The sequence below is a fragment of the Callionymus lyra genome, chromosome 1 (assembly GCF_982586985.1).
Source record: "Callionymus lyra chromosome 1, fCalLyr1.hap1.1, whole genome shotgun sequence".
Classification (NCBI taxonomy): domain Eukaryota; kingdom Metazoa; phylum Chordata; class Actinopteri; order Syngnathiformes; family Callionymidae; genus Callionymus; species Callionymus lyra.
This window is the reverse complement of record NC_141818.1, coordinates 51415415-51442990: the sequence shown is the minus strand read 5'-3', so window position 1 is coordinate 51442990 and position 27576 is coordinate 51415415. Positions and strand designations below refer to the sequence as shown.

General features: G+C 37.6%; 1 protein-coding gene across 12 annotated transcripts in view; it reads left to right on the top strand.

Moving 5' to 3' along the window:
* LOC148090090 (potassium channel subfamily T member 1-like) overlaps positions 1-27283 on the top strand; it is a 114264-nt gene extending 86981 nt beyond the window's left edge. For 5 of the 12 annotated variants that reach the window (XM_087812112.1, XM_087812057.1, XM_087812052.1 and 2 more), the window contains 12 exons: positions 822-893; positions 1203-1337; positions 2475-2586; positions 10959-11060; positions 11195-11278; positions 12723-12851; positions 13003-13023; positions 14849-15140; positions 17058-17120; positions 20799-20849; positions 23787-23871; positions 24839-27283. In XM_087812112.1, the coding sequence (XP_087668238.1) occupies positions 822-893; positions 1203-1337; positions 2475-2586; positions 10959-11060; positions 11195-11278; positions 12723-12851; positions 13003-13023; positions 14849-15140; positions 17058-17120; positions 20799-20849; positions 23787-23871; positions 24839-24953 (1261 nt within the window). In that variant the 3' untranslated portion in view covers positions 24954-27283. The remainder of the gene's footprint in view (positions 1-821; positions 894-1202; positions 1338-2474; positions 2587-10958; positions 11061-11194; positions 11279-12722; positions 12852-13002; positions 13024-14848; positions 15141-17057; positions 17121-20798; positions 20850-23786; positions 23872-24838) is intronic. The other 7 variants (XM_087812084.1, XM_087812119.1, XM_087812101.1 and 4 more) reach the window with 5 other exon arrangements.
* Positions 27284-27576: the final 293 nt, after the last annotated feature.

Sequence of the window (27576 nt, the reverse complement as noted above, 5' to 3'; positions counted from 1 at the left end):
TTCTTTTTCAAAATATATATTTAATATAAATACAGTATTGTGGAAAAAAATCTGATATTTAAGTGAATTCATATTTTCTTTCACACATAAATATATATTTTTTTAAATTAAAAATCGAATGATTTTATACAAACTTTATTGAAATATAAAACACAATAAAACTATGATAAAATCACTGTATCTTCTCGTCCTCAGTCATTACTGTATCCTCTTGTCCTTATTCATCTCTGTATCCTCTCGTCCTCGGTCGTCACTGTATCCTCTCGTCCTCAGTCATCACTGTATCCTCTCGTCCTCAGTCGTCAATGTATCCTCTCGTCCTCAGTCATCACTGTATCCTCTTGTCATAAGTCATAACTGTATATTTAAGTGAATTCATATTTTCTTTCACATATAATTTTTTTTTTTTTTATTAAAAATCGAATGATTTTATACAAACTTTATTGAAATATAAACCACAATAAAACTATGATAAAAAATAAAAATGTAAAACTATTTTCTTAAACATATATTTGTTCATCAATACTAGTCAATATCCATAAACATTGTGATATTTAATATCTTTATTAAACCAAATCAATCAGTAAATGTCATAAATAAAAATCCTCTGAGCTTCTGATTTAATTGCACATTTGCAAAAATCCATAAACAGGAATCATCGTCTCTTACGAACTCCATCGTGGGACATGAAGATCCCATCTTCGGTTGCCACGGCGATGGATTGATGGCGCTCATATCGTCGCTAACTGCCGGAACATTACGAGCGCATTTGTGTCGTCTGTGTTCCGATGGTTGATGGTCTACGTTATCGTGTCCCGCAGGCCCGACAACCACTTCCTGGAGGCCATCTGCTGCTTCCCTATGGTCTACTTCATGGCCGGCACCATCGACAAGTACGTCCTCCGCTCGTTTCTCGATTCCTTCTCAACTTTCGTCCCAGTTATCGCGGGTAAAAGCCGCTGCGTCTGAGGGTTTGAATCCATTTTCCGGATAATTTCATAAGTGCTCTCAGCCTCAGTGCTTCTCTGAAGGCAAACAGGAAGTGACTGCGGAAGATGAAAAAAGTTCTGAGAGTAACGATGACTCGGCAAATTCTAATTCTTTTTTATTGCTTCCAATTCTTTTATGAAAACTAAAAGGCAGGATGTAGTTGTGTAGTTGTGTAGTTGTGTAGACCGTGACGTCCGGTTGTGTTGCCGCAGCCTGGACAACCTGCTCCAGTGCGGCATCATCTACGCCGACAACCTGGTGGTGGTGGACAAGGAGAGCACCATGAGCGCCGAGGAGGACTACATGGCCGACGCCAAGACCATCGTCAACGTCCAGACCATGTTCAGGTGACTTTAGGTTTATGTCGCAAACACACGATAAAGATGGATTTAACCGTAATAAATGTAATGTATTTGTTACTTTATTGTATTTATTTTCATTTTATTATTCATTTTTCATATTTTTTAAATGCAAAAACTGCATAATATGAAGAAAAAAATGTTTTTATATATATATATATATATATATCACTAGTAGGTGTTTCATGATACAAGGAAACAATATATAGTGTAGTAACAAGGATATATGTGTAGTATTGTCCAGTACTTGACTCTGGTGTTGTGATAGTGTAGTAACAAGTATATATGTGTAGTATTGTCCAGTACTTGACTCTGGTGTTGTAGTATTTACAGACCACATGACTCTTGATGAAGTCGTAACTACTTTCATTTGTTTTCAAACCAAAAAATATCCAAACATCAGCTTTAAAAGCTGCTGGACTCACTGTATCCTCTCATCCTCAGTCATCAATGAATTATCTTGCCCTCATTCAGCACTGTATCCTCTCGTCCTCAGTCATTACTGTTTCCTCTTGTCCTTATTCATCACTGTATCCTCTTGTCCTCAGTCGTCACTGTATCTTCTCGTCCTCAGTCATTACTCTATCCTCTAGTCCTTATTCATCACTGTATCCTCTCGTCCTCAGTCATCACTGTATCCTCTTGTCATCAGTCATAACTGTATCCTCTTGTCTTTGTTCATAACTGTATCCTCTCGTCCTCAGTCGTCAGTGTATCCTCTCGTCCTCAGTCATCACTGTATCCTTTCGTCCTCAGTCATCACTGTATCCTCTTGTCATCAGTCATAACTGTATCCTCTCGTCCTCAGTCGTCAGTGTATCCTCTCGTCTTCAGTCATCACTGTATCCTCTCGTCCTCAGTCATCACTGTCGTGATCACCCTCAGTTGACATTTTGTTTCACCGTTGAAAACTAAGAGGAAACATTTTCAAACCTTGAAATTAATAAATAAAGTAAACAGAGAAAGAAATTAAGCCTCATTTCCCAAATACATTTTCCAAAGGGATCAATAAAGTTATCGATCATTTGTAATAAGACCTACTTTTTGACAATATTATTATAAGTTGTTTAAAATCACAGTGAAACATCATGGCGAGCATTGATGGAAGCTTCAACTCTTCCTCAGACTGTTCCCGAGCCTCAGCATCATCACGGAGCTCACGCATCCGTCCAACATGAGGTTCATGCAGTTCAGAGCCAAAGACTGTTATTCCCTCGCGCTGTCCAAGCTGGAGAAGGTGAGAGACATCTGTTAGTGATTTCACTGATGATTTCACTGAAGATTTTACTGATGATATCATTGATGATTTCATTGATGATTTCATTGATGATTTCATTGATGATTTCACTGATGATTTCATTGATGATTTCATTTCATTGATGATTTCACTGATGATTTCATTGATGCTTTCATTGATGATATCATTGATGATTTCATTGATGATTTCATTGATGATTTCATTGATGATTTCACTGATGATTTCATTGATGATTTAATTTCATTGATGATTTCACTGATGATTTCATTGATGCTTTCATTGATGATTTCATTGATGATTTCATTGATGATTTCATTGATGATTTCACTGAAGATTTTACTGATGATTTCATTGATGCTTTCATTGAGGATTTCATTGAGGATTTCATTGATTATTTCATTGATGATTTCACTGATGATTTCACTGAAGATTTTACTGATGATATCATTGATGATTTCATTGATGATTTCATTGATGATTTCATTGATGATTTCACTGATGATTTCATTGATGATTTAATTTCATTGATGATTTCATAGATGATTTCATTGATGATTTCATTTCATTGATGATTTTAGTGGTGCTTTCATTTCCCTGATGATTTTACTGATGCTTTCATTTCCTTGATGATTTCACTGATGATTTCATTTCATTGATGATTTCATTGATGATTTCCTTTTATTGATGTGTTATTGATGATTTCATTTCATTGATGATTTCATTTCATTGATGTTTTCATTGATGATTTCCTTTTATTGATGTGTTATTGATGATTTAATTTCACTAATGATTTCATTGATGTTTTCATTGATGTTTTCATTGATGTTTTCATTGATGTTTTCATTGATGTTTTCATTGATGATTTCATTTCATTGGTGATTTCATTTCATTGATGATTTCATTGACGTTTTCATTTATGATTTCATTGATGTTTTCATTGATGATTTCATTTGATTGATGATTTCACTGATGATTTCATTGACGTTTTCATTGATGATTTCATTGACGTTTTCATTGATGATTTCATTGATGTTTTCATTGATGGTTTCATTTCATTGGTGATTTCATTTCATTGATGATTTCATTGACGTTTTCATTGATAATTTCATAGATGTTTTCATTGATGATTTCATTTGATTGATGATTTTACTGATGATTTCATTGACGTTTTCATTGATGCTTTCATTGACTTTTTCATTGATGATTTCATTGATGATTTCATTGACGTTTTCATTGATGATTTTATTGATGATTTCATTGACGTTTTCATTGATGATTTTATTGACGTTTTCATTGACGTTTTCATTGACGTTTTCATTGACGTTTTCATTGACGTTTTCATTGATGATTTCATTTCATTGATGATTTCATTGACTTTTTCATTGATGTTTTCATTTCATTGACATTTTCATTGATGTTTTCCATCACGATCCGATAAAGACAGAAGACCGAGATGCGGAATCAGAGAATAGATCCACGGAGAAAAGTTCAAAAACAGTCTTTAAAAACTCCGGAACGATCCACAAAGGGGAAAAGAGAACAAAACGGAAAAAACAAACAGGCACTCCGGACGGAGGCATGGCATGGCTGGAGTTCGGGTTCTCACCGGCAACTGAACAAAACACCAACACTCACGTGAGTAAAGAAAAGCGCTAATAACGTCAGGAACACAAGAGATTCAAAATGACGAGCCAATACGAGCAAGAACGTGACGAAGCCAACCTAGTCTAGAGGTGCAATACTCTGGCGAGCTCTTCCGGGTCGAGACACTCCTTATCAATGGGAAGAACCTGCCATTCAATCATACCCAGCTAGACGCCTGCCAGCGTCTGTCAAGATAAAGAAAGGAAACATAAAAGCGGAAAAACACTATCAAAATAAAACAGGATGGACCCCTGTAGGTAGCGCTTCCAGGCATTCTACCCGGTCTTTCCGGTTGCTCCAAGTAGAAGTATTTGAGGAGGGTGAGGTCGAGGATGAGAGAGCGGGATATCCATGAGCGTTCCTCTGGACCGTAACCCTCCCAGTCGACGAGATACTGGTTGCCCCGACCTCTGCGGTGAAGATCCAGGATCTTGCGAACTCTATAGGCAGGGTTATGCTCAATGATGAGTGAAGGTATTGAAGGCTCGGCTAGAGAACTAGACGTGACAGGCTTCAGGGGTGAGACGTGAAATGTAGGGTGGACCTTGAGCGACGAAGGTGAGGTGAACGGAAGAGGGACTGATGATCCTCTCAATTTCAAAAGGCCCCAAGAACCTGGGGGCCAGCTTTCGTGACTCCACTAGGTCCCAGGTGGAAAGCCAGACCCTCTGGCCAGGTTAGTAAGCTGGAGCAGGCACACGGTGCTTTTCGGCGATTACAGGTGGCGGTGCAAGATACGGCAGCCCTGGTATGGTGCGAGACAGACCGACAACGTCATAGGTGGGCACGGATAGAGGGAAGGCTGCTTACATCTCCTAAGAGAGATGGTTGATAGCCATAGGTGGCCATAAACGGCGACATGGCTGATGACGTCAGAGAGTTGTGAGCATATTCAACCCAAGGGAGGTGATGACACCAGGAGGCGGGATGACGAGCCGACACACAGACTCTAGGTCCAGGAAAACTGTGGTCAACGATCAGAGACTATATCAACTGGTATGCAGTGATTTCTTAAAACGTGTAGGACCAGCAGGTCTGCTGTCTCCAACGCGGACGGCAACTTGAGCAGGGATGAAATGCACCATCTTGGACAAACGGTCTAAAACAGTGTCGATTACCATCGTGACCATAGATGGAGAAGACCCGTGATGCAATCCACCAAGATGCGAGATCACGGGCGACTCGGAACTGGTAGGGGTTGAAGGAGGCCAGCTGGAGGGTGAAGAGATGACTTCCCACGAGCACAAATGGAACACCCAGCGTCGTGTGCGATCTTTGGCCACCAGAAACTCTGTTTAAGAAAAGCAATGGTTCTTGGAACACCAGGGTGGCATGCGACCTTATGGTTGTGCCCCCACTGAAGCAATTGGGCATGAACTGGCTCGGGAACGAAGAGTCGATTAGGCAGTCCTCAACTGGGTCCAGGGTGAGTCTCCAAAGCTTCCAGAACTACCCTCTTGATATCCCAACTGGTGGCCCTAATGAAGCACTTCTCAGGGAGAATTGTCTCATCAGAGCGATCCTCCTGGGAAAGAGAAAACTGCTGGGACAAAGCGTCAGGTTTAATGTTCTTGCCTCCGGGACCATAAGTCAGACTGAAGTCAAAACGTTCGAGAAACAGAGCCAAACAGGCCTGGCGAGTGTTCAGGCGCTTGGCCTCCTGTAGATATGACAGGTTCTTGTGATCCATTATTACAAGAAAAGGTACCTGTAAGCCCTCCAGCCGATGCCTCTACTTCTGAAGTGAAGCCACCACCGCCAAGAGCTCCTGGTTACCAATGTCATAGTTGCGCCACGCTTGGGACAACTTCTTTGAGAAGAAAGCACAGGGGTGCACCTTGTTGCCCCTTGAGCACCTTTGGGTAAGTCGTAAAGATAGACATACACAAAATCGTTCAGGAAGTCCCTCAACCCCTCATTAATGAGCATCTGAAAAACGGCTGGGGCATCAGTCAGTCCGAAGAGCATGACCAGGTACTCAAAGTGTCCTAAGGGAGTCTTAAAAGCCATCTTCCACTCATCTCCCTCCCTGATGCGTGGATCAGAGAATCAAATGACGGGTCAATGAGTGGGAGAGGGTAACGATTCTTGATCGTGATATTGTTGAGTCCCCAGTAGTCTATTCAGGGTCTGAGGGTCTTGTCCTTCTTACTGACGAAAAAGAGCCCTGCACCAAGTGGTGAAGAGGAGGGAGGAATCAAACCAGCTGCAATGACTCCCCGATATAGGCTTCGAGGGCCTGTCTCTCAGGACGAGAGACCTTGTACAGTTTACTACCCGGTAGCGTCGCCCTAGGAAGTAAGTCGATGGCGCAGTCATAAGGACGGTGTGGTTGTAGAGATAGAGCCTTCTTTTTGATAAATACCTCACCCAAATCGTGATACTCCGGAAGAACAGAGTATAGATCAGGAGGGGGAGAAGCAGGAGGCGGAGGAAGAAAGGTGGCAGGAACAGAACTAAGACACTGTGAATGACAAAGAAGACTCCAGCCCAGTACAGCAGAATTCACCCAGTCAAAGTGAGGATTATGGAGACAAAGCCAAGGGAGGCCAAGAACAATTGGAGAAGAGGGAGATGAAAAGAAAACAAATTACCTTTCAATGGTTACCCGAAATAGTGAGGGAAAGGGGTGGTCGGTCTGGTGAGTGACGTCATTCAGAGGTCTTCTGTCTATGGCGCATACCGGGTGGGGAAGGTCCTGCCTAACCAGGGGTAAATTAAGGGATAGGGCGTAGTCCTTGTCAATAAAATTCTCATAAGCACCAGAGTCAAAAACACGGTCTCAGATGTTGTGGTCAAGTCTGTAGTCAAGAGGGCAGAAAGTGTAATATGGTGAGCAGGACTAGTAGAGCCAAGTGTGTGTCCCAACTGGTTACTGACCTGGGGTTGCGTGGGATGGATAGGACAAGCCCGCAGTAAGTGCCCCAGTTGACCGAAGTAAAGGCAGAGACCCCTCGACATTCTTTCTGAGCGTTGTTCAGGTGTGAGTCGAGTACGGCCTAGTTGCATGGGCTCCTCTGGTACCACTGTGGAGTCTCTGAGAGGGGCTTGTTCAAGAGGAGGTCTAGTACTGGTAGCAGAAAAATACTGGGGAAATTCCTCCCCACTGCACTCTCTACGTCGCTCCCACAGTCTATTGCCTAGTTTAATCGCAAGACTGATAAGACTCTTTAAACGTAAATAAATAAGGGTTCCTCCCTAGTGGCCAACTGGTCCCTAACAGAATTACTTAAACCCTGAGTGAAAGCAGTAATAAGGGCTGGCTCGTTCCAATTTCCCCTCGGCAGCTAAAATACTGAAATTAATGGAATATTGTCCAACAGAGTTGGTTCCTCGTTTCAAACAGAGCCTCAGCGATCCTGACAAGAGTAGCTCTCGGCTCTTCTGAGTAGCTTCTTCAACCTCACAAAGTCTCTTTCCTTGAATACCAAGAGCACGACGGAACTCCATGACTTCATGACATGGTGGCCAGAGTATTCTGTCATGATACGAAAGACAGAAGACCCAGATGTGGATGCAGAGAATAGATCCACGGAGGAAAGTTCAAAAACAGTCTTAAATAACTCCAGAACTGTCCACAGAGGGGAAAAGAGAACAAAACAACAGAAAAAACAAACAGGCACTCAGGACGGAGGCAGGAAACGGCTGGAGATCGGGGTCTCATCGGCAACTGAACAAAACACAAAAACTCACATGAGTAAAGAAAAGCGCTGACAAGTCAGGAACAGTCCACAAGAGAAATGAAAAACGTATACGAGCGAGAACGTGACGAAGCCAACCTGGTCTGGAGACGCAATACTGGCGAGTTCTTCCGGGTAGAGACGCTCCTTATCAATGGGAAGAACCTGCCATTCAATCATCTTCGGCCACACCTGCCAGCGTCTGTCAAGATAAAGAATGGAAACATAAAAGCGGAAAAACACTATCAAAAGAAAACAGGATGAGCAGAAACATGACAGTTTTCATCGATGATTTCATTGATGATTTCAATGATGTTTTCATTGATGTTTTCATTGATGATTTCAATGAAGTTTTCATTGATGTTTTCAGTGATGTTTTTATTGATGATTTCATTGATGTTTTATTGATGATTTCATTGATGTTTTTATTGATGATTTTATTGATGATTTCATTGATGATTTCATTGATGTTTTCATTGATGATTTCATTGATGTTTTTATATATGATTTCATTGATGATTCCATTGATGTTTTCATTGATGTTTTCATTGATGTTTTCGATGATGTTTTCGATGATGTTTTTATTAATGTTTTTATTGAAGTTTTTATTGAAATTTTCATTGATGATTTCATTGATGATTTCATTAATGATTTCATTGATGATTCCATTGATGTTTTCATTGATTTTTTCGATGATGTTTTTATTGATGTTTTTATTGAAGTTTTCATTGATGATTTCATTGATGTTTTCATTGATGTTTTCATTGATGATTTCATTGATGTTTTCATTGATGTTTTCGATGATGTTTTAATTGATGTTTTTATTGATGTTTTTATTGAAGTTTTCATTGATGATTTCATTGATGATTTCATTGATGATTTCATTTTATTTTTTCGATGATGTTTTTATTGAAGTTTTTATTCATGATTTCATTGATGATTTCATTGATGATTTCATTAATGATTTCATTGATGATTCCATTGATGTTTTCATTGATTTTTTCGATGATGTTTTTATTGATGTTTTTATTGAAGTTTTCATTGATGATTTCATTGATGTTTTCATTGATGTTTTCATTGATGATTTCATTGATGTTTTCATTGATGTTTTCGATGATGTTTTAATTGATGTTTTTATTGATGTTTTTATTGAAGTTTTCATTGATGATTTCATTGATGATTTCATTGATGATTTCATTGATGATTTCATTTTATTTTTTCGATGATGTTTTTATTGAAGTTTTTATTGATGATTTCATTGATGATTTCATTGATGATTTCATTAATGATTTCATTGATGATTCCATTGATGTTTTCATTGATTTTTTCGATGATGTTTTTATTGATGTTTTTATTGAAGTTTTCATTGATGATTTCATTGATGTTTTCATTGATGTTTTCATTGATGATTTCATTGATGATTCCATTGATGTTTTCATTGATGTTTTCGATGATGTTTTTATTGATGTTTTTATTGATGTTTTCATTGATGATTTCATTGATGTTTTTATTGATGTTTTCATTGATGTTTTCATTGATGTTTTTATTGATGTTTTCATTGATGTTTTCATTGATGATTTCATTGATGTTTTCATTGAGATTTTTCAGGTCAGTAGATGGCGCAATCAGTTTAAAAAATATATTTCATTAGAACAGTTGTTATATGCAAAATAGTGCATCACTAGCATCTAGTGGACTCTGAAGATAATGACACTGTTTCATGAAGCTTCATCAACACATCACTACCATCTAGTGGACTCTGAAGATAATGACACTGTTTCATGAAACTTCATCAACACATCACTACCATCTAGTGAACTCTGAAGATAATGACACTGTTTCATGAAGCTTCATCAACACATCACTACCATCTAGTGAACTCTGAAGATAATGACACTGTTTCATGAAACTTCATCAACACATCACTACCATCTAGTGAACTCTGAAGATAATGACACTGTTTCATGAAACTTCATCAACACATCACTACCATCTAGTGGACTCTGAAGATAATGACACTGTTTCATGAAGCTTCATCAACACATCACTACCATCTAGTGGACTCTGAAGATAATGACACTGTTTCATGAAACTTCATCAACACATCACTACCATCTAGTGGACTCTGAAGATAATGACACTGTTTCATGAAGCTTCATCAACACATCACTACCATCTAGTGGACTCTGAAGATAATGACACTGTTTCATGAAACTTCATCAACACATCACTACCATCTAGTGAACTCTGAAGATAATGACACTGTTTCATGAAGCTTCATCTTGACATCTCATGAAGGATAAGACCGTCTTGGTTTTGATACTTTGTCTGTACTTGCTTTAATTGGCATCAAATGTCTTAAATATATTTTCAATATATATTTTCTTCGATTTAAATCTCAAACTTTTGTGAAACAAAATCTGGTGTACGCACACTCACTCCATAATTAATCCAGTGACATAATTTATATATATATATATATTAAAATCAACGTTTTTCTTTATTTCAAGTGTATTTTAGTCTTAAATTTAACTTGTACTGTCAAGCGTGTGTCGATATCACGATAAAATACAATACGATGTATAGTGATAGTGTAGTAACAAGTTTATATGTGTAGGGTTGTCAAGTACTTAACTCTGGACTTATGATAATGTGTTGATTAAGTCGTAACTGCTTTCATTTGTTTTCAAACCAAAATATGTCCAAACATCAGCTTCAAAAGCTGCTGGACTCACTGTATCCTCTCGTCCTCAGTCGTCATTCTTCCTTTCGCTGTGGAGGACTTAATGACTGCTGCCATCTAGAGGCCGGAAGTTTAATTGCTACACAAAAATCTAAAAACAGTGAGAGTGAATATTTGCAATATATTAAATGGATTATTTTATTTTAAACAAACATTATTGTAATATTGTCTCTAGAATAAGTTATTTAAAATAAATTCTGATTCAGTAGAAAAAATAATAGTTTAAATTAAAAAACGATACTGTTGAATATTGCAAACACGTGTGACTCTGGTTTGTGTCTCAGATCGAACGAGATAAAGGATCAAACCTGGCCTTCATGTTCCGACTGCCGTTCGCCGCTGGTCGAGTCTTCAGCATCAGCATGTTGGACACACTTCTGTACCAGGTGAGATGAACTTCTGTACCAGGTGAGATGAACTTCTGTACCAGGTGAGATGAACTTCTGTACCAGGTGAGACCAACACACCTGGAGATGTCACCTCGTTATTGAACAAACTTTATCGACAACTCTGTTCACAGTCGTTCGTCAAAGACTACATGATCGCCATCACTCGCCTGCTGCTGGGTCTGGACACGACTCCTGGTTCTGGATACTTGTGTGTCGTAAGTGTCACGTGACCCGGAGTCCAGTTTGATTGACACGTCAGCGAACTGTCATTCTGAACAGGAAGTGATTCAACAGTTCTTTATGTGACGTGTTTTAAAATCTTTTTATTCAAATCCAATCTTGAAAAAAACAACAAAAATAGAAGAAAAAAATACAAAAATAGAAAAAGAAAACATTTTGAAAAAATACAAAAATACTATGTTGACCAAATAAAAAAATACCATCTTCAAAAAGAACGAAAGCACAAACTTTAAAATAAAAAATCTTGACAAAATATAAAAAAATAAATAAAGACAAATTTCAAAAATACAAAATACAATCTTGAAAAAAAATGAAAATAAAAAAATACAAAAAACAATACTGAGAAAATACAGAAATACCATTTGAAAAAGATCATTCTCAAACAGAGAGAAAAGTTAAATCTTGAAAAAATAAAATATAAACTAAATTCATATATAAAATATGCAGAAAATACAAAATAAAAAACAAATTCTTGAAAAACAAATTCAATTTTATAAAATATCTAAAATACAAACTTAATAAAATACAAAACATCATCTCGAAAAAAAAATCCTCATCTTGAAAAGGAAAGAAAGCACAAAATATAAAATCTTGACAAAATGTAAAAATATATATATATACAAACTGCAAAATACAAATTACAATTTAAAAAAATACATATCGACAAAATACAAAATTTCCATTTTGAAAAAGTCTATTTTCAAACAGAGAAAAAGGAAAATCTTGAAAAATGAAAATAAAAAATATTTCAAATATAAAATATACACAAATTGCAAAATAAAAAATACATTCTTAAAAAAATGTGTCTTGAAAAATATTTAAAATACAAACTTAATAAAATACAAAACATCATCTCGAAAAAAAATCCTCATCTTGAAAAGGAAAGAAAGCACAAAATATAAAATCTTGACAAAATGTAAGAATTATATATATATATATATATATATATATATATACATACAACTGCAAAATACAAATTACAATTTAAAAAAATACATATCGACAAAATACAAAATTTCCGTTTTGAAAAACTCTATTTTCAAACAGAGAAAAAGGAAAATCTTGAAAAATATATTTCAAATATAAAATATACACAAATTACAAAATAAAAAATACATTCTTAAAAAAATGTGTCTTGAAAAATATTTAAAATACAAACTTAATAAAATATAAAAATTAAAATGAAAAAAGCAAAAACACAATCTTAAAAATATTCAAAATACAATCTTGACAAAATATAAAAATAACATGTAGACAAATTGCAAAATAAAAAATCCTATATTGACAAAAAAACAAAAATCCAATCTTGAAAGAAATCCGGTAGAAGTACCAAAATACTTTGCTGAGAGAAAAACAAATACAAAAATAGAATCTTAATGAAGTCTTTATCTTCACGAGTGTCTGGACTTCTTCTCCCAGATGAAGATCACCGAGGAAGACTTGTGGATCCGGACTTACGGGCGACTCTTCCAGAAACTCTGCTCGTCCAGCGCCGAGATCCCGATCGGGATCTACAGGACGGAGTCGCACATGTTCTCCACCTCAGAGGTGAGTCGAGGAGAAGAAGACTTGAAAGAGACTCGAAACACTTTTCTTTGGATGATCGGATCAGATTCTGTTCCTGCTGATTTGATTTGGCTCGACCGCCATCTTTTATTGCATCTCTTTCTGTTTGATGTTTGTTGGTGTCTCTGAACAGGGCAGCGAAGGTAACGCTCAGGTACGATCCTCGGAGTCAATACTTTCTACGGAAGAAAATCAACACAAGATTGAAGCAGTTTAACGAATGTTGAAGCTTTTAATCTTTTATTGGAATCTTTTTTAATCTTTTTTTCTTTTTGAACAATTGATTTCAATAAATTTAAATAAACAACAACAACAAAAAAATAACCAAATTGAATTATTTGTATATTGAAATTTACATTATGTTTTTTGTTTTTTTATAAATATATTAAAAAAATATATAGTGTTTTAAAAAACATATATATTGTCTTTACACATGGTGTCTGTACTATTCTACGTCCCTTAATTTAAAAAAAATGTTCAATTAGTTTTTTATTTGAAAAATTAAATATATAAATGTTGGTAAAATATTGTCACTAGACAAAACCAACAGAACATCGAGCTACTGAATACCAACATACATTTTTAATTTGTTCTTTTTTTATCTGATTCAACCTTTCACTATAGCAATTAATGAATTAAATTATCCAGAAATATTATTCAATTAAAAAAACGAGTAAATCTTTGTGTGTGTCTCAGGGTCAGGGTGACCCAAAATCCTGAAAACAAATGTGATTGTTCTGTCCCATTTGTTTTTAGGCCTACGGGTCACCTTGACCCTAAGATAACAGAAGGGACACCACATTTGTTTATAGGCCTCCGGGTCACCTTGACCCAGAGACAACAAAAGGGATACCACAAACACATTTGTTTTAAGGCCTCCGGTCACCTTCACCCAGAGACAACAAAAGGGATACCATATTTGTTTGTAGGCCTACGGGTCACCTTGACCCTGAGATAACAGAAGGGACACCACATTTGTTTATAGGCCTTCATGTCACCTTGACCCAGAGACAACAAAAGGGATACCACAAACACATTTGTTTTAAGGCCTCCGGTCACCTTCACCCAGAGACAACAAAAGGGATACCATATTTGTTTTTAGGCCTCTGGGTCACCTTGACCCTGAGACAACACTAGAGTAAAAAAAAAAAATTCAATAATAATGTATCACGTGATTGATCAAGTTGCTCGATACTCTGTTGGTCATGTCTAGTCGCACTATTATATTCAATTTAAAAGACTATGAATTAAAAGATATTAAGTTTAGAATTAAAAATGTTGAATTATTGGATTAAAAGATCAAACTCTATGTGTAAAAAAAAAAAAATTAAAATTCAGTTTCAGTTATAAATGAAATATTTCAATATAGAAATGATTGAATTTAATTTTTATTATTATTTTTATTTCGACAAAACAACTCAATTTGTTAAATCCCTTCAATATTCTGATGATTTTCTATCACAACACCAGAGTCAAGTACTGGAAAATACTACAAATATATACTTGTTACTACACTATCACAACACTATAGTCAAGTACTCCACAATACTACACATATATCCTTGTTACTACACTATCACAACACCAGAGTCAAGTACTGGACAATACTACACATATATACTTGTTACTACACTATCACAACACCAGAGTCAAGTACTGGAAAATACTACAAATATATACTTGTTACTACACTATCACAACACCAGAGTCAAGTACTCCACAATACTACACATATATCCTTGTTACTAAAAAAAAAAAATTAAAATTCAGTTACAGTTATAAATGAAATATTTCAATATAGAAATGATTGAATTTAATTTGTATTATTATTTTTATTTCGACAAAACAATTCAATTTGTTAAATCCCTTCAATATTCTGATGATTTTCTTCAACATTCGTCGCTAATAAAAGCTAAAATACGGTCAAATGTTTTTGATTCCTCTTCAGTCCAACCAGTCGAACCCGTGTATCCTCTCAGTCTCAGGTGTCGATCCCAGACCCCGGCGCGGAGCCGCGAGAGCGCGGCGACTGGAAGGAGAAAACCGCGCACCGTAACTCCAGCTCCAGCGACCAATCAGAGCGCACGCTGCTGCGGAAGAAGAGCATGCAGTGGGCGCGGCGCCTCAGCAGGAAGAACAACAAACCCTCCAGTCGCGCCGAACGCATCTCGCAGCAGAGGCTGAGCTTGTATCGACGCTCGGAGCGCCAGGAGCTGTCGGAGCTGGTGAAGAACCGCATGAAGCACCTGGGTCTGCCCACCGTGGGCTACGGTGAGTGGATCCACGGCATCCAACGCTCCAGAAATCCTCATCTGGTGATCGATCTGCTCCACGTCTCTCACGGTCGACACAGCTTCCTGGATGATGAGTCGCAAACACACTGATTCTCAGATAGTTATGGATGGATACACTGAAATATCACAATATTCTTTCAAAGAAATACTCCCAAAAGTATCTTTTCACTTTTTTTCACAAATTATTTTTCGATTTGTTATCATAGTTTGTTTTATGGCTTATATTTCTATAAAGTTTGAATAAAATAAAATCATTCGATTCTCTTTTTTTTACAGTCAATTTAAATTCCGGCCTCTAGATGGCACGATCCTTATGTCCTCAGCAGATAAAGGAAGAATGATGACTGAGGACGAGAGGATTCAGTGAGTCCAGCATCACTTTTAAAGCTGATAGAAGAGTCATGTAGTCTGTAAATAGTACAACACCAGAGTCAAGTACTGGACAATACTACAAATATATACTTGTTACTACACTATCACAACACCAGAGTCAAGTACTGAAAAATACTACAAATATATACTTGTTACTACACTATCACAACACTATAGTCAAGTACTCCACAATACTACACATATATCCTTGTTACTACACTATCACAACACCAGAGTCAAGTACTGGACAATACTACACATATATACTTCTTACTACTCTATCACAACACCAGAGTCAAGTACTGGACAATACTACACATATATACTTGTTACTACACTATCACAACACCAGAGTCAAGTACTGGACAATACTACACATATATACTTGTTACTACACTATCACAACACCAGAGTCAAGTACTGGACAATACTACACATATATACTTGTTACTACACTATCACAACACCAGAGTCAAGTACTGGACAATACTACACATATATACTTGTTACTACACTATCACAACACCAGAGTCAACATTTCTAACTGATGTTAATAGATGTTTTATAGTGTATTTGGTCACGAAGCTAATATGTTCCGGCTTTTGCCACATGACTCTTGACGAAGTTGTAACTGCTTTCATTTGTTTTCAAACCAAAATATGTCCAAACATCAGCTTTAAAAGCTGCTGGTCTCACTGTATCCTCTCATCCTCAGTCATCATTCTTCCTTTAGCTGCGAAGGACGTATCGACTGCTGCCATCTAGAGGCCGGAAGTTTAATGGCAACACAAACTGAATATATTTTAAACCCAGTTTGTTGAATTATAAAGAACGAAAGAATAGACGAACTTTGATCAAAAGTGTTTTTCTCACATCACTTCCATTAAAAGGTTTTAAAAAATCAGCAGCAGGCAGACAAACGTTTAATAGGATGGGGAAAAAACCTCTGAGGCGTTAAGAGAATCTAATTTCAACATCACTTTAGATGTTTTAGAAGAAAATGTTCCTGCGACTCAACATCCTTGAAGTCGTCCTGCAGAGAAACCGTTCGGCTGCTCCACCATCTGAGGATCTGTACGTTCATGTCACCAGACCCTGTCCTGGTCATACTGTGGTGACACCTCACACTCCATCACCCTCTCATGACATCACACCAGGTCACCAGGACGCCTCCTTCATCTGACCCCTGACCCCCTCCACCTCTTCACTGCCCCCCCGCCCGCCTGCTTCCTCCTTCGCTTCCATCCATTTCCCAACAGAATCATGCTCCAGAGTCGTGCACTCGTCGTGTAATCTGTGCGTTCAACTGCTTTCAGGAAGAATAATCCCTAAAGGTCACCTTGGCAGGAGTCAATGTCAGTGAGGTCACGTGACCAGAAGTGCACACACGGATGCATGGCTTTGTTTCCAAGAGTTTTCCTGTCTTTCTAAGTGCAAATGCATTGGCTTGCCTGATTCTTTTTGTCTCTTCCCTCCTGCTCTTGTTTCTCTCTCTGCCTTTATCTGTCTCTTCGCCCTTCAGAGGACGTTTCTAATCTCACTGCGAGCGATGTCATGAATCGAGTAAATCTAGGATATTTACAAGGTAATCACTCTTTGAACTCATCGAACACATGCAGGGGTTACGATCTATGGAGGAAACCAGTGTCATCGAATATTGAAGGAATCTTGTTTATTGAAATGTTTTTTTAAGGATTTAATCATTTTTCTTGAATATCTGAATTCAATATTTTCTATATTTAAAGTTGTTTTTTTTAATCAGATATATGAATTAAATCATTTGTATATTTAAATGTTTTTTTTTATTTTATTTAGTTTAATTTAATAATTACAATGTGTGTTTACACATGTATTATATTTGAATTCCAATAATTCAAAACATATTTTTTTAATTCAATATTTTTTGTTTTTATCCTTCAAAATAAAATCTAAAAATGATTGTATAATGGTGACCAAAAGAGTTACGTTGAGTGTCAAGTTGGTTGGTTTACAGCCGTCAGGTCCAAACTCTTGTTCAGGTTCAAAGGACACAAAGGACAACTCACATTTTCCTGTCAATCACTTTTATTTTCTTTCGGATTGTCGTTAATTAGGTTGTAAACCTTCAAAGACAGATAAACAAAACAGTTTAATTATCCATTTAAATTAAACATTCTAAATTCATTTTAAATTAACTTGAACATTGAAACATTTTGAATGTATTCAAATAATTAAACATTCAAATATTTACTTAACTTAATCAAATATTTTAAATGAATTAACAAGCACTAAATCAAAGTAAATCAAACATTTCACCAACCATTGGCATCTTTGGACTGAACTCATCGTTCAGCTTGGAGCGTCTTCTCTCTCCGACTGACTGAGAACCTCCATGAGGTCAAAGTTCACAGGTGCTGCTCATCAGTGCCGATGACTGAAGCAGCTGGTTTGCTGCTGCTGCTGGTGCACTCTGGGAAATGCGGTTCTTTTCACAAACTGAGATTCAGCCCAACACCTCCCACTTGAGCTCCTGGTTTTCCAAACCCAGAGGAGGTCACACAAGCCTCCGTTTGTTCTTCAGTGGGAAGGACCATGACAAGGCGTCTCACTATTGGTGTGGATGTTGGCGGTTGAGGTGGTAGCTTCACTCCTGTGCTCTTGGATTGCCCGTCCAGTGGCAAATTCAGCTTTTCTTAATTGAAGCCTGTAGCAGGATGCCCTTACCTCCTGGACTCTGCCATCTAATCCATCCTTTTGGTCCACAGGGATCCATCTCTCCCATGTTGACACCCTTGAGATGGCCTCTTTTATTCTCTTGTCCAAGAGAGTGAGGTGCACTTCATAGCCTTCTAAATTGGCACCTTCCACAGGTACATCAGCTGTCTTATCATTGGCTTTTTCTGCTTCCAGGATTGCCACAAGAAAGTCACTTTTTCCATACCTTGACCACAGGTTTGTTTGAACAATGTCTCTTATTTCTGCCAACTTTGTTTCGCCTTCTTTTACAGATCTCTCAATGTCGGCCTCTTGCTCTTCATCAAGACATGCTTCTTTCTCCTCAGTCTTGATGTCAGCCTCCAGCCCAGTCCTGTAGTCGTCATTGGCATCGAGCGTCTTTCTGAAACCGTCTGAAAGCTTAGGGAATTCCTCCTTTACCTCCTCTTGAGGCATGCTGCTTGCTTCTCTTGAAATGAAGTTGGCTTGTCTGGTGAAGCTGCTTTTTTGCAGTGGTCCTCTCCTTCTTGAGTTGCTGGACCGTCTTGCCCAGGACCTCTTCTGCCATCTTCACTTCCTCTGTATCAACTGCTCGTTTCTGGATCTGAAGCCGTTCATCCTCAGGGCCAGGCTGCTCCGCTGGCTTACAACTGTCAAGTCCACCGCTTGGTTTAGAACCGTCAAGTTGGTTGGTTTAGATCTGTCAGGTCCAAACTCTTGTTCAGGTTCAAAGGACACAAAGGACACCTCACATTTTCCTGTCAATCACTTTTATTTTCTTTCGGATTGTCGTCAATTAGGTTGTAAACCTTCAAAGACAGTTAAACAAAACAGTTTAATTATCCATTTAAATTAAACATTCTTAATTCATTTTAAATTAACTTGAACATTGAAACATTTTGAATTTATTCAAATAATTAAACATTCAAATATTTTAAATACATTTAAACTTAATCAAATATTTTAAATGAATTAACAAGCACTAAATCAAAGTAAATCAAACATTTTACCAACCATTGGCGTCTTTGGACTGAACTCATCGTTGCGAACTTGGAGTGTCTTCTCTCTCCGACTGACTGAGACCCTCCATTGCTGTGTCTCAAATCGCATACTAGCGTACTCAAAGTTAGTATTTGCGTCTCAATTCTTAGTATGCGAAATTTAGTGCGCCATGCACACTAAATTGGCGTACTAACACGCCCACAAAACTGAGTATGGTTCGATGGACACTAACAACACTAAACAGCTCCATCTTAGTGACGTTTTAAACGGAAGTTACGTCATATATAAATGCATATATATTCATATACTTACAGGTGCATTTTCAGCAGCAGTAGAAGGATAAACACGTCTTCGCTGCTGATACCAGCTTAAATATCTCGAGAATATTTCGATTCTCATATTTTTTCTTTATTTATTTTTCCAAAGTTGCAATACGTCCTGCCAGCAGGTGGCGATAGCGTTCAAACAGCTGGTTGAAACATCGTTAAATAGAAGTAGAAGAAGAAGCTGTCATGTGATTTCCTGTTAGTGTGTAGCAGCAGAGTTTGATTTGAGACATACTATCTGTGGTGAATTTGCGTACTAGTTAGTATGTACACTAAACTGATGCATACTAACTTCTAGCATACTAAGAGTAGTATGCGATTTGAGACACAGCACAGGATTTCACAGTTCACAGGTGCTGCTCATCAGTGCCGATGACTGAAGCAGCTGGTTTGCTGCTGCTGGTGCACTCTGGGAAATGCGGTTCTTTCACAAACTGAGATTCAGCCTAACATTGAGTGATGTGTCAACTAGGAGACGCATGATTGGCTGAAATTTTAGATTTTTTTTGTAAGCATTTAATTATTGATTTAATAATTGAGTTGAATTGTTTTTATATTCAAATTAGTTTTTCAATTAATTAAAAGAATGAATAATTTGAAAGATATTTTTTACACATAGAGTTTGATATTATTATTCTCTTAATGCAAAAAATATTTTTCAAAATTCAATATTTTTTACCTCGTAGTCTTTTAAATGCAATATAAAATTTTCGATAAAAGTGTCTCCAGACAAAACCAACAGAGCACCGAGCTCTCTGATCACATGCTTCCACGTCATCACATGATCGTCTGCGCACGATTGGTTGAAAAGTTTCATCGAGTAGCTCGGTGCTCTGTTGGTATTGTCTGGCGACACTATAATACCAACATTTTTGTTCATATATTGAATTTAAAATGCCGTAAAATGCAAAATATTGAATATAGACATTTTATTTTGTATTATTGGAATTAGAATATCAAACTGTATATGTAAATGTCTTTTTATTTTGAACATTTTTATTTAAATATTCAAAACTATACACATTTAACCTTCTAATATAGAAATAATTGAATTTATTCGCAGAAATGATTAAATGCTTAAAGAACAAAACGTTTCAATTGTTTAGTTGAATATTCCGATGACACGCTAACACACGTTCAAACACGGCGGCGAAGGCGGCCAATCACGGAACAGGGAGTTGTGATCACATGTCGCGGTTTCAAGATGGCCGACCGAGGTAACGGTTGAATCTGTCGCTCAGAGTTGCAGGACATTTCCGAGCAACCGTATAACGACGGGAGTCGACCGTCAGGTCAGAAGGTCGCATGAGTCGCTCCGAGTCTCTCGCCGCCGCTCGCTTCCCTCGCTCGCTCGCTCGCTCGCTCTCTCTCTGGTCTCTCCTGCATCGTGTCCTCGTCACCGGGGTTGATGGTTCGACGCCGTGAGAGGAGCAGAACACATGTGAGGAGGAGGTGAAGAGGACCAACACAAACAGAACTTTACTACGACCACGCTGCAATGGAACGAGTATAGTTTGTCTTTGATAACAGATCGAACTAAACTGATCCTGTGTCAGTTTTTATCTGATGCTTAATGTAAAGATTCACCATCTTGCTTATTCAAACATCAACTAGTGGTCGACTCTGGTATCATGTAGTGAATGTTCTTCTCCAAGAATAAGTTCTTCATCATGACCATGTTTTACACTTTATTACTTTATAAAGTTGCTCTGAAATCTGGACGAACGAGAGGTTACGAGAGTCCATTATGACGTAATAATGGCTTCACTGCTCCTCCTCCTGTAATCACGGCCGCTTTGTTAATACAACGAGTCCCTTGGACGATTGATGACGCGCGGTGACAAACCTCCATGCTTGACCAATACAATACAATACAATACAATACAATAGAGTCCAACATCACAACGACACACATGCACTTACACACTTGAGTTGAACTTGGACTAAGACACAAGAAGGATTAATTGTTCTTCTGATAAATAAGTATTTAATCTTTATCTCTTTCTCTCTCATGTGTTCTGATCCTCTCAGTCCGGGTCTCGCTGCCTTTTATTGGTCCAGTCTGAGTGAAGATGCTGCATGAAGTGTGTGTGTGTGTGTGTGTGTGTGTGTGTGTGTGTGTGTGTGTGTGTGTGTGTGTGTGTGTGTGTGTGTGTGTGTGTGTGTGTGTGTGAGACATGTCTTTATCAAATACAACACCCAGGTTTCTCAGGCTCAGTTTGACAGACTGACCTAAATCACCATAGTATTGACTCAACCCTGGAACTTTATCATCAGGAGCAATAACAAAAGTTTCAGTTGGATCAAAAGAGCAGTAGAGCTGGATGTCATCAGCAAACATGTGGTGAGAAATATCAGGAAATCTCTGAATGATTTTACCGAGGGGAATCAAGTACAGCAAAAATAATCAAGGACCCACAAAAAACCCCTGTGGAAAGGGAGTGGTTTACCATTTCGGTAACCCAGGGGCCAATTACATCAAACACTTTAATAAAGAGCCTACAAGGAAGGACGTCAGACGAGCAAGAGGAGGGTTTCATCTTGTTCTCCAGTGCTGAAATATCGACCAGAGTTACAATGTTAAAGGAGGACCACAAGGTGGAGACAGGCTTAGTGACTTCTAGTGTGGGGACTTCTCTTTGATCAATATGCATGTATGTGTTTGTGTGTGTGTGTGTGTGTGTGTGTGTGTGTGTGTGCGTGTGTTTGAATGTGTGTTTGTATGTGTGTTTGTATGTGTGTTTGTATGTGTGTGCCTGCGTATGTGTGTGCGTGCGTATTTGTCTTCATAAATGTGTGTGTGTGCGTGAGTGCTTGCGTGTGTTTGTATGCGTGTTTGTGTGTGTGTATGTATGTTTGTACAATATGTGTCTTTGTGTGTCAGGAGTGTTGTCTGTGGCATGACAACCTGCTGCCTCTCTGTCCCTGTATGGAATGATGATGATGATGATGATGATGATGATGATGATGATGATGATGACAATGATGACAATGATGAAGAGTAGGAACGAGATGTTGTGCGAACTCTTGACTGCATGTTGGTGATGAAGCTGCATGGATGACCCCCTCTACCCCCCAACACTCGGCCCTTCTCTCTCTTCCACCGCCTGTCTTTATAAAGGGGCCCCAGCAGGGGGGTCTTCAGAGAGACTTGACTTAACTTAACTTAATTTAACTTCTGCACAACAACATCTCAGAGCAACACAACATCCACACATGTTGAACACAAACATGAGGTCAAATCGTCTGATCTGAAGAATCATGACACTAAAGAGTCACGACAAAAAAGAATCACGACACTAAAGAGTCACGACAAAAAAGAATCACGACACTAAAGAGTCACGACACTAAAGAGTCACGACAAAAAAGAATCACGACACTAAAGAGTCACGACACTAAAGAGTCACGACAAAAAAGAATCACGACACTAAAGAGTCACGACACTAAAGAGTCACGACAAAAAAGAATCACGACACTAAAGAGTCACGACAAAAAAGAATCATGACACTAAAGAGTCACGACAAAAAAGAATCATGACACTAAAGAGTCACGACAAAAAAGAATCGTGACACTAAGAGTCACGACATCAAAGAGTCACGACACTAAAGAATCACAACACTAAAGAGTTATGAACCAAAAGAGTCACGACACTAAATAAATCACGACAAAAAAGAATCATGACACTAAAGACTCACAACGCTAAAGAGTCTTGACAGAAAAGAATCACAACACAAAAGAGTCACGACACAAAAGAGTCACGGCACTAAAGAATCACGACACTAAAGATTCACAACTCAAATGAGTCGAGGCACTAAAGATTCACAACTCAAATGAGTCACGGCACTAAAGATTCACAACACAAAAGAGTCATGAACCAAAAGAGTCACGACACAAAAGAGTCATGAACCAAAAGAGTCACGACACAAAAGAGTCATGAACCAAAAGAGTCACGACACAAAAGAGTCACGACACAAAAGAGTCATGAACCAAAAGAGTCACGACACAAAAGAGTCATGAACCAAAAGAGTCATGAACCAAAAGAGTCACGACACTAAAGAGTCACGACACTAAAGATTCACAACACAAAAGAGTCATGAACCAAAAGAGTCATGAACCAAAAGAGTCACGACACTAAAGAGTCACAACACTAAAGAGGTTCCACAGGGGGGTTCAGAGGAAGAGAAGGGGGCGGAGCCTTGAGTGGATACTGACGACCTTTGAACTTTCAGACGAGATGAACGACCACCAGAACACGCTGTCGTACGTCCTCATCAATCCTCCCCCCGACACCATGCTGGAGCTCAACGACATTGTGTGAGTCTGTCGCACACTTTTCTACACACTTAACATATATAACATATTTAACAAACAAATAACATTTAATACGACAAAGGTCGTTGAACATTTAAATAAACAAACAGTGATGTTTGAAATGTTGTATTTAATGTGTTTTTACTGCAGCTGGACTAGTTTACATGGTTAAATGAAATATAGCGCCCCCTGCTGGACGATGAACGCATGACTGGATTTATTTATTTCCACATGTGACGAAGCTGCTGGAAAAAATGTTTTTGTTTTGCTGTTTTTTGTTGATAATTGTGTCTGTTTTTCATGCTTATTATTTCCACTTCATGTTAATTATTATTATTTTTTGTAATACTTTTATTTCCTTTTTTTGCTAATACTTGTTTTTCTTGATAATTATTATTCGGTTTTTAGTGCATCTTAAATTACCTTTTTTGTTGTTTTTGGGATAATTTAATTAGTGTTTTTGTTACTAATTTTATTTCTGTTTTTCGTGCTTATTGTTAATCTGTTGTTGTTTTTTTATCATTTTATTTTCGCTTATTCCCCTTTATTTTTGTTGTTTTTCATGCAAATGTTTTGTTCCAATTTTATTTCTGTTTCTCTTGATTCATCTTTTTTCTAACGATCTTCAAAACTCGGAATCATCTGTTTTGATTGACACGTGGCTGATCCAATAAATTCTCTTAGTGCTCGCGCTCAATGGGCGGAGCTTATGACAGAGAAAGCAGCCCATTGGTTAATGGTCTAACTTGTGTGGGGGCTGGTCCAATCAGCTGAATCTTTACTAACATGTTTTTTTTTTTTTAAAGTATTTTCACTGTGAATTTAATAATAAAACATATATTTATCTTTTTACTAAATGTATTGCAGTTTTGGTTTCAATTAAATTATGTTCTTATCTTAGTTAAAGATCCAGAACATCATTTATTTGAAATAAAATGTATATTTTTTTGAACCCGCGTCTCTCCTTCAGGTACATCATCCGGTCCGACCCGCTGGCCCACGTGCCCGAGGACTCGCAGCCGAGCAAGACCCCGGGCACCAAGAGTCAGCCGGACCCGGAGAGCCGGGGCGAGACCCACCTATGAGACCGGGCGAGTCCGTCTTCACCGTGACCCTTAAACCTCCTGCCCGGTGGACCGGAGGTCGCTCCGCCACGTGGTTCCAGTTCCGGGAGCGGCGCCACCCAGAGGATGCATGAAGAGTGCCTCGCCATCAAGCCCCGCCCCCTCGCACACCTACACAATCGGAAGCAGGATGTGACATCACTTCCTGTTTTCAGACACATTTCTCTTCGTTGGTTACGATGATCGGACGATGTTCGGCGAGAGTCGTAACACGTGTGCGTTCATGTCGTGGACCATGAGTGACGTCGGCTGTCAGTGTTTACACCTTTTGTTTACAATAATCTTGATCAATCAAGTTCGAGGTCAAAGGTCACTGATGACACCTTCGCGCACCTGAACCCTCGAGAGGTTTTCACACATGAAGGTGGATTTGATTCTTTTTTATTGGATCAAAAAATGTCCCTCAATCTAACATTTTCGCTGAATTGTTTCTCTTTTTATGATTTTTTTTTTAATGAAGTAACTTTTGTTCTATTCAGGTCTTTTTTTATTTATTTTTTTTTATTGAAGAAACATGGATTGAAGTAAAACTTTTTTTAACATCTTGGTCGGAATTAAGAAACTTCTACTGATTCATGAAGAAACAAATCTACCTTCAAATCTAACGCTGAGAGGTTTTTTTCATTCTTTAGATGCTTGAGGTGAAAGGTCTGGGGTCAAAGGTCATGGTGGCAACAGCAACAAAAAAAAGAGAACAAACTAAAAGAAAAGAAAAAGGGCTCAATGTTGTTCATGTTAGCTAAACAATCATGTTGTCGTGACGATAAGAGTTGAGGAGCAACAAAGTGTCATCAGTGAACTTGTCATTTTCCTCTGGTAGCTTTTAATGACTTGTTAGCTTAGCTTAGCTTAGTTTAGCTTAGCTTCAAGACGACCACCAACCTAAAGTGTTAAAAATAAGTATTTCATTAATCAGATTAACTAATAAATTAAAGATTTTTTTCTTTTATAATGCTTTTTTAATTTGCTTTAATAAAATATGATAAATTAAAAAACTTAACTTCAACCCAAGTTAAAAAATGTAAATTAAAAATTATATATAATTTCATTTAAAAAAGTAACTTCAATAAAAAAAACAGTTGCTTCGATTAGAATTGTTTTTTTATGAAACATAAAGTAGTATTTTGGGCCAAATTATGATTAAAATGTAATATGTTTATTATTTTAAATCCCCCAAAAGTTACTTTGATCAAGAGAGAGCTTTGAAGTTGTTATTTTTTTATTATTATTATTATTGAAGTGAAAGTAGTTTTTAAGCCTTTTTTTTACTGAATTGAAATTATTATATATTATAATTTATTATTATATTTTAAAATTGTTGTTGTTATATTATTTTTTTGTATCGTAATTCAAATGAATATAAAGTCTTTTTTGTTTTGTTGTAAAAAATATATCTTTTTTATTAAATTACATATATTTTAAATTATTTTATTATTTAAATTAAAAAAAATGTAAAGTTGGGATTTTTAACCGAAGTGAAACTAATATTTTTCAGTTTTTTTGAAGTCGTTTTTTTCATTTTTTTTATGAAAGTAAAAGATATTTTGGAAACAAAACTACCTTCATAAACAACGAACGCCTGTTGCTGGTTCAAAAGTCACAAGGCCTCATGAAAACAAGCGTTTACCGCCGAAGAAAGTTTTACCGCCAAAAGTCTTGATGCTAAGCTAACAAGCTAACAAAACCTCACTGCCAAACGTTCATCTTCTTCTCTTGTCACACGAGGTCGAGTTCGTAGCAGAATTCTTTTTGCACTTTTTGAGTTTCACACCCGAACAGTGTTACTTCCTGGTGTCCACGACTGTAAATAGTTCGCTCGCACAGAAGGCGTCCAAACTACTTTTGCACTACGAGATTTTTAGAAACAGCATGGCCCTTTAAACAATTCTTATGCTACGTTACATTAGCGACGGTTAGCCAGTCGTACGTGCTCGTCTTCAACGCTTCCAAACATTGTCGAGACTGAAGTCAACGTCTGAAAACACTCAACAATCTTAATCGAACTTTGAAGTATTTTGATAAAAACGGTCTTTAAATGTTCATTCAACCAGTTCAAGCGTCTTCCTGACTCGCAGTGACTCACAACAACACACACCGGCATGTTGAACACACACACTCGCATGTTTCCGTCTGCAGCTTCGATCTTGTGCGTCTTTGATAAAACGAAGAACCAAAGTGACGCCTGAGTGGGGGGGGGTTTGATTTGTACGCCGGGAAACGTGCATGTGAACCTGTGTTTGTCAGAAAAGCTGCTCATTTTGTACGATTTCTTACGAGAAGCTTCAGAACAAATAAACGCTGCATGCAGCCGAACATTGAGACGAGTCGTTATTGTGTCGAGAAGAAGCTTCTTATTGGACGTCAAGCTTCGTCATGTGACTGGTTGCGTTGGTGAAGCTTCATGAAACAATGTAAGTATTTTTAATTAAATAGCGCTTTTCCAGACCAGGGTCACAAAGCGCTTAAACAACCAAAAACAATATTCAATAAAGTATATACTTTATAGATCAAGATAAAACTGATAACACAACAGGAGTTCCAGAAAATCAAGGAAAAGCCTGAACAAATAAAAAGGTCTTAAGAT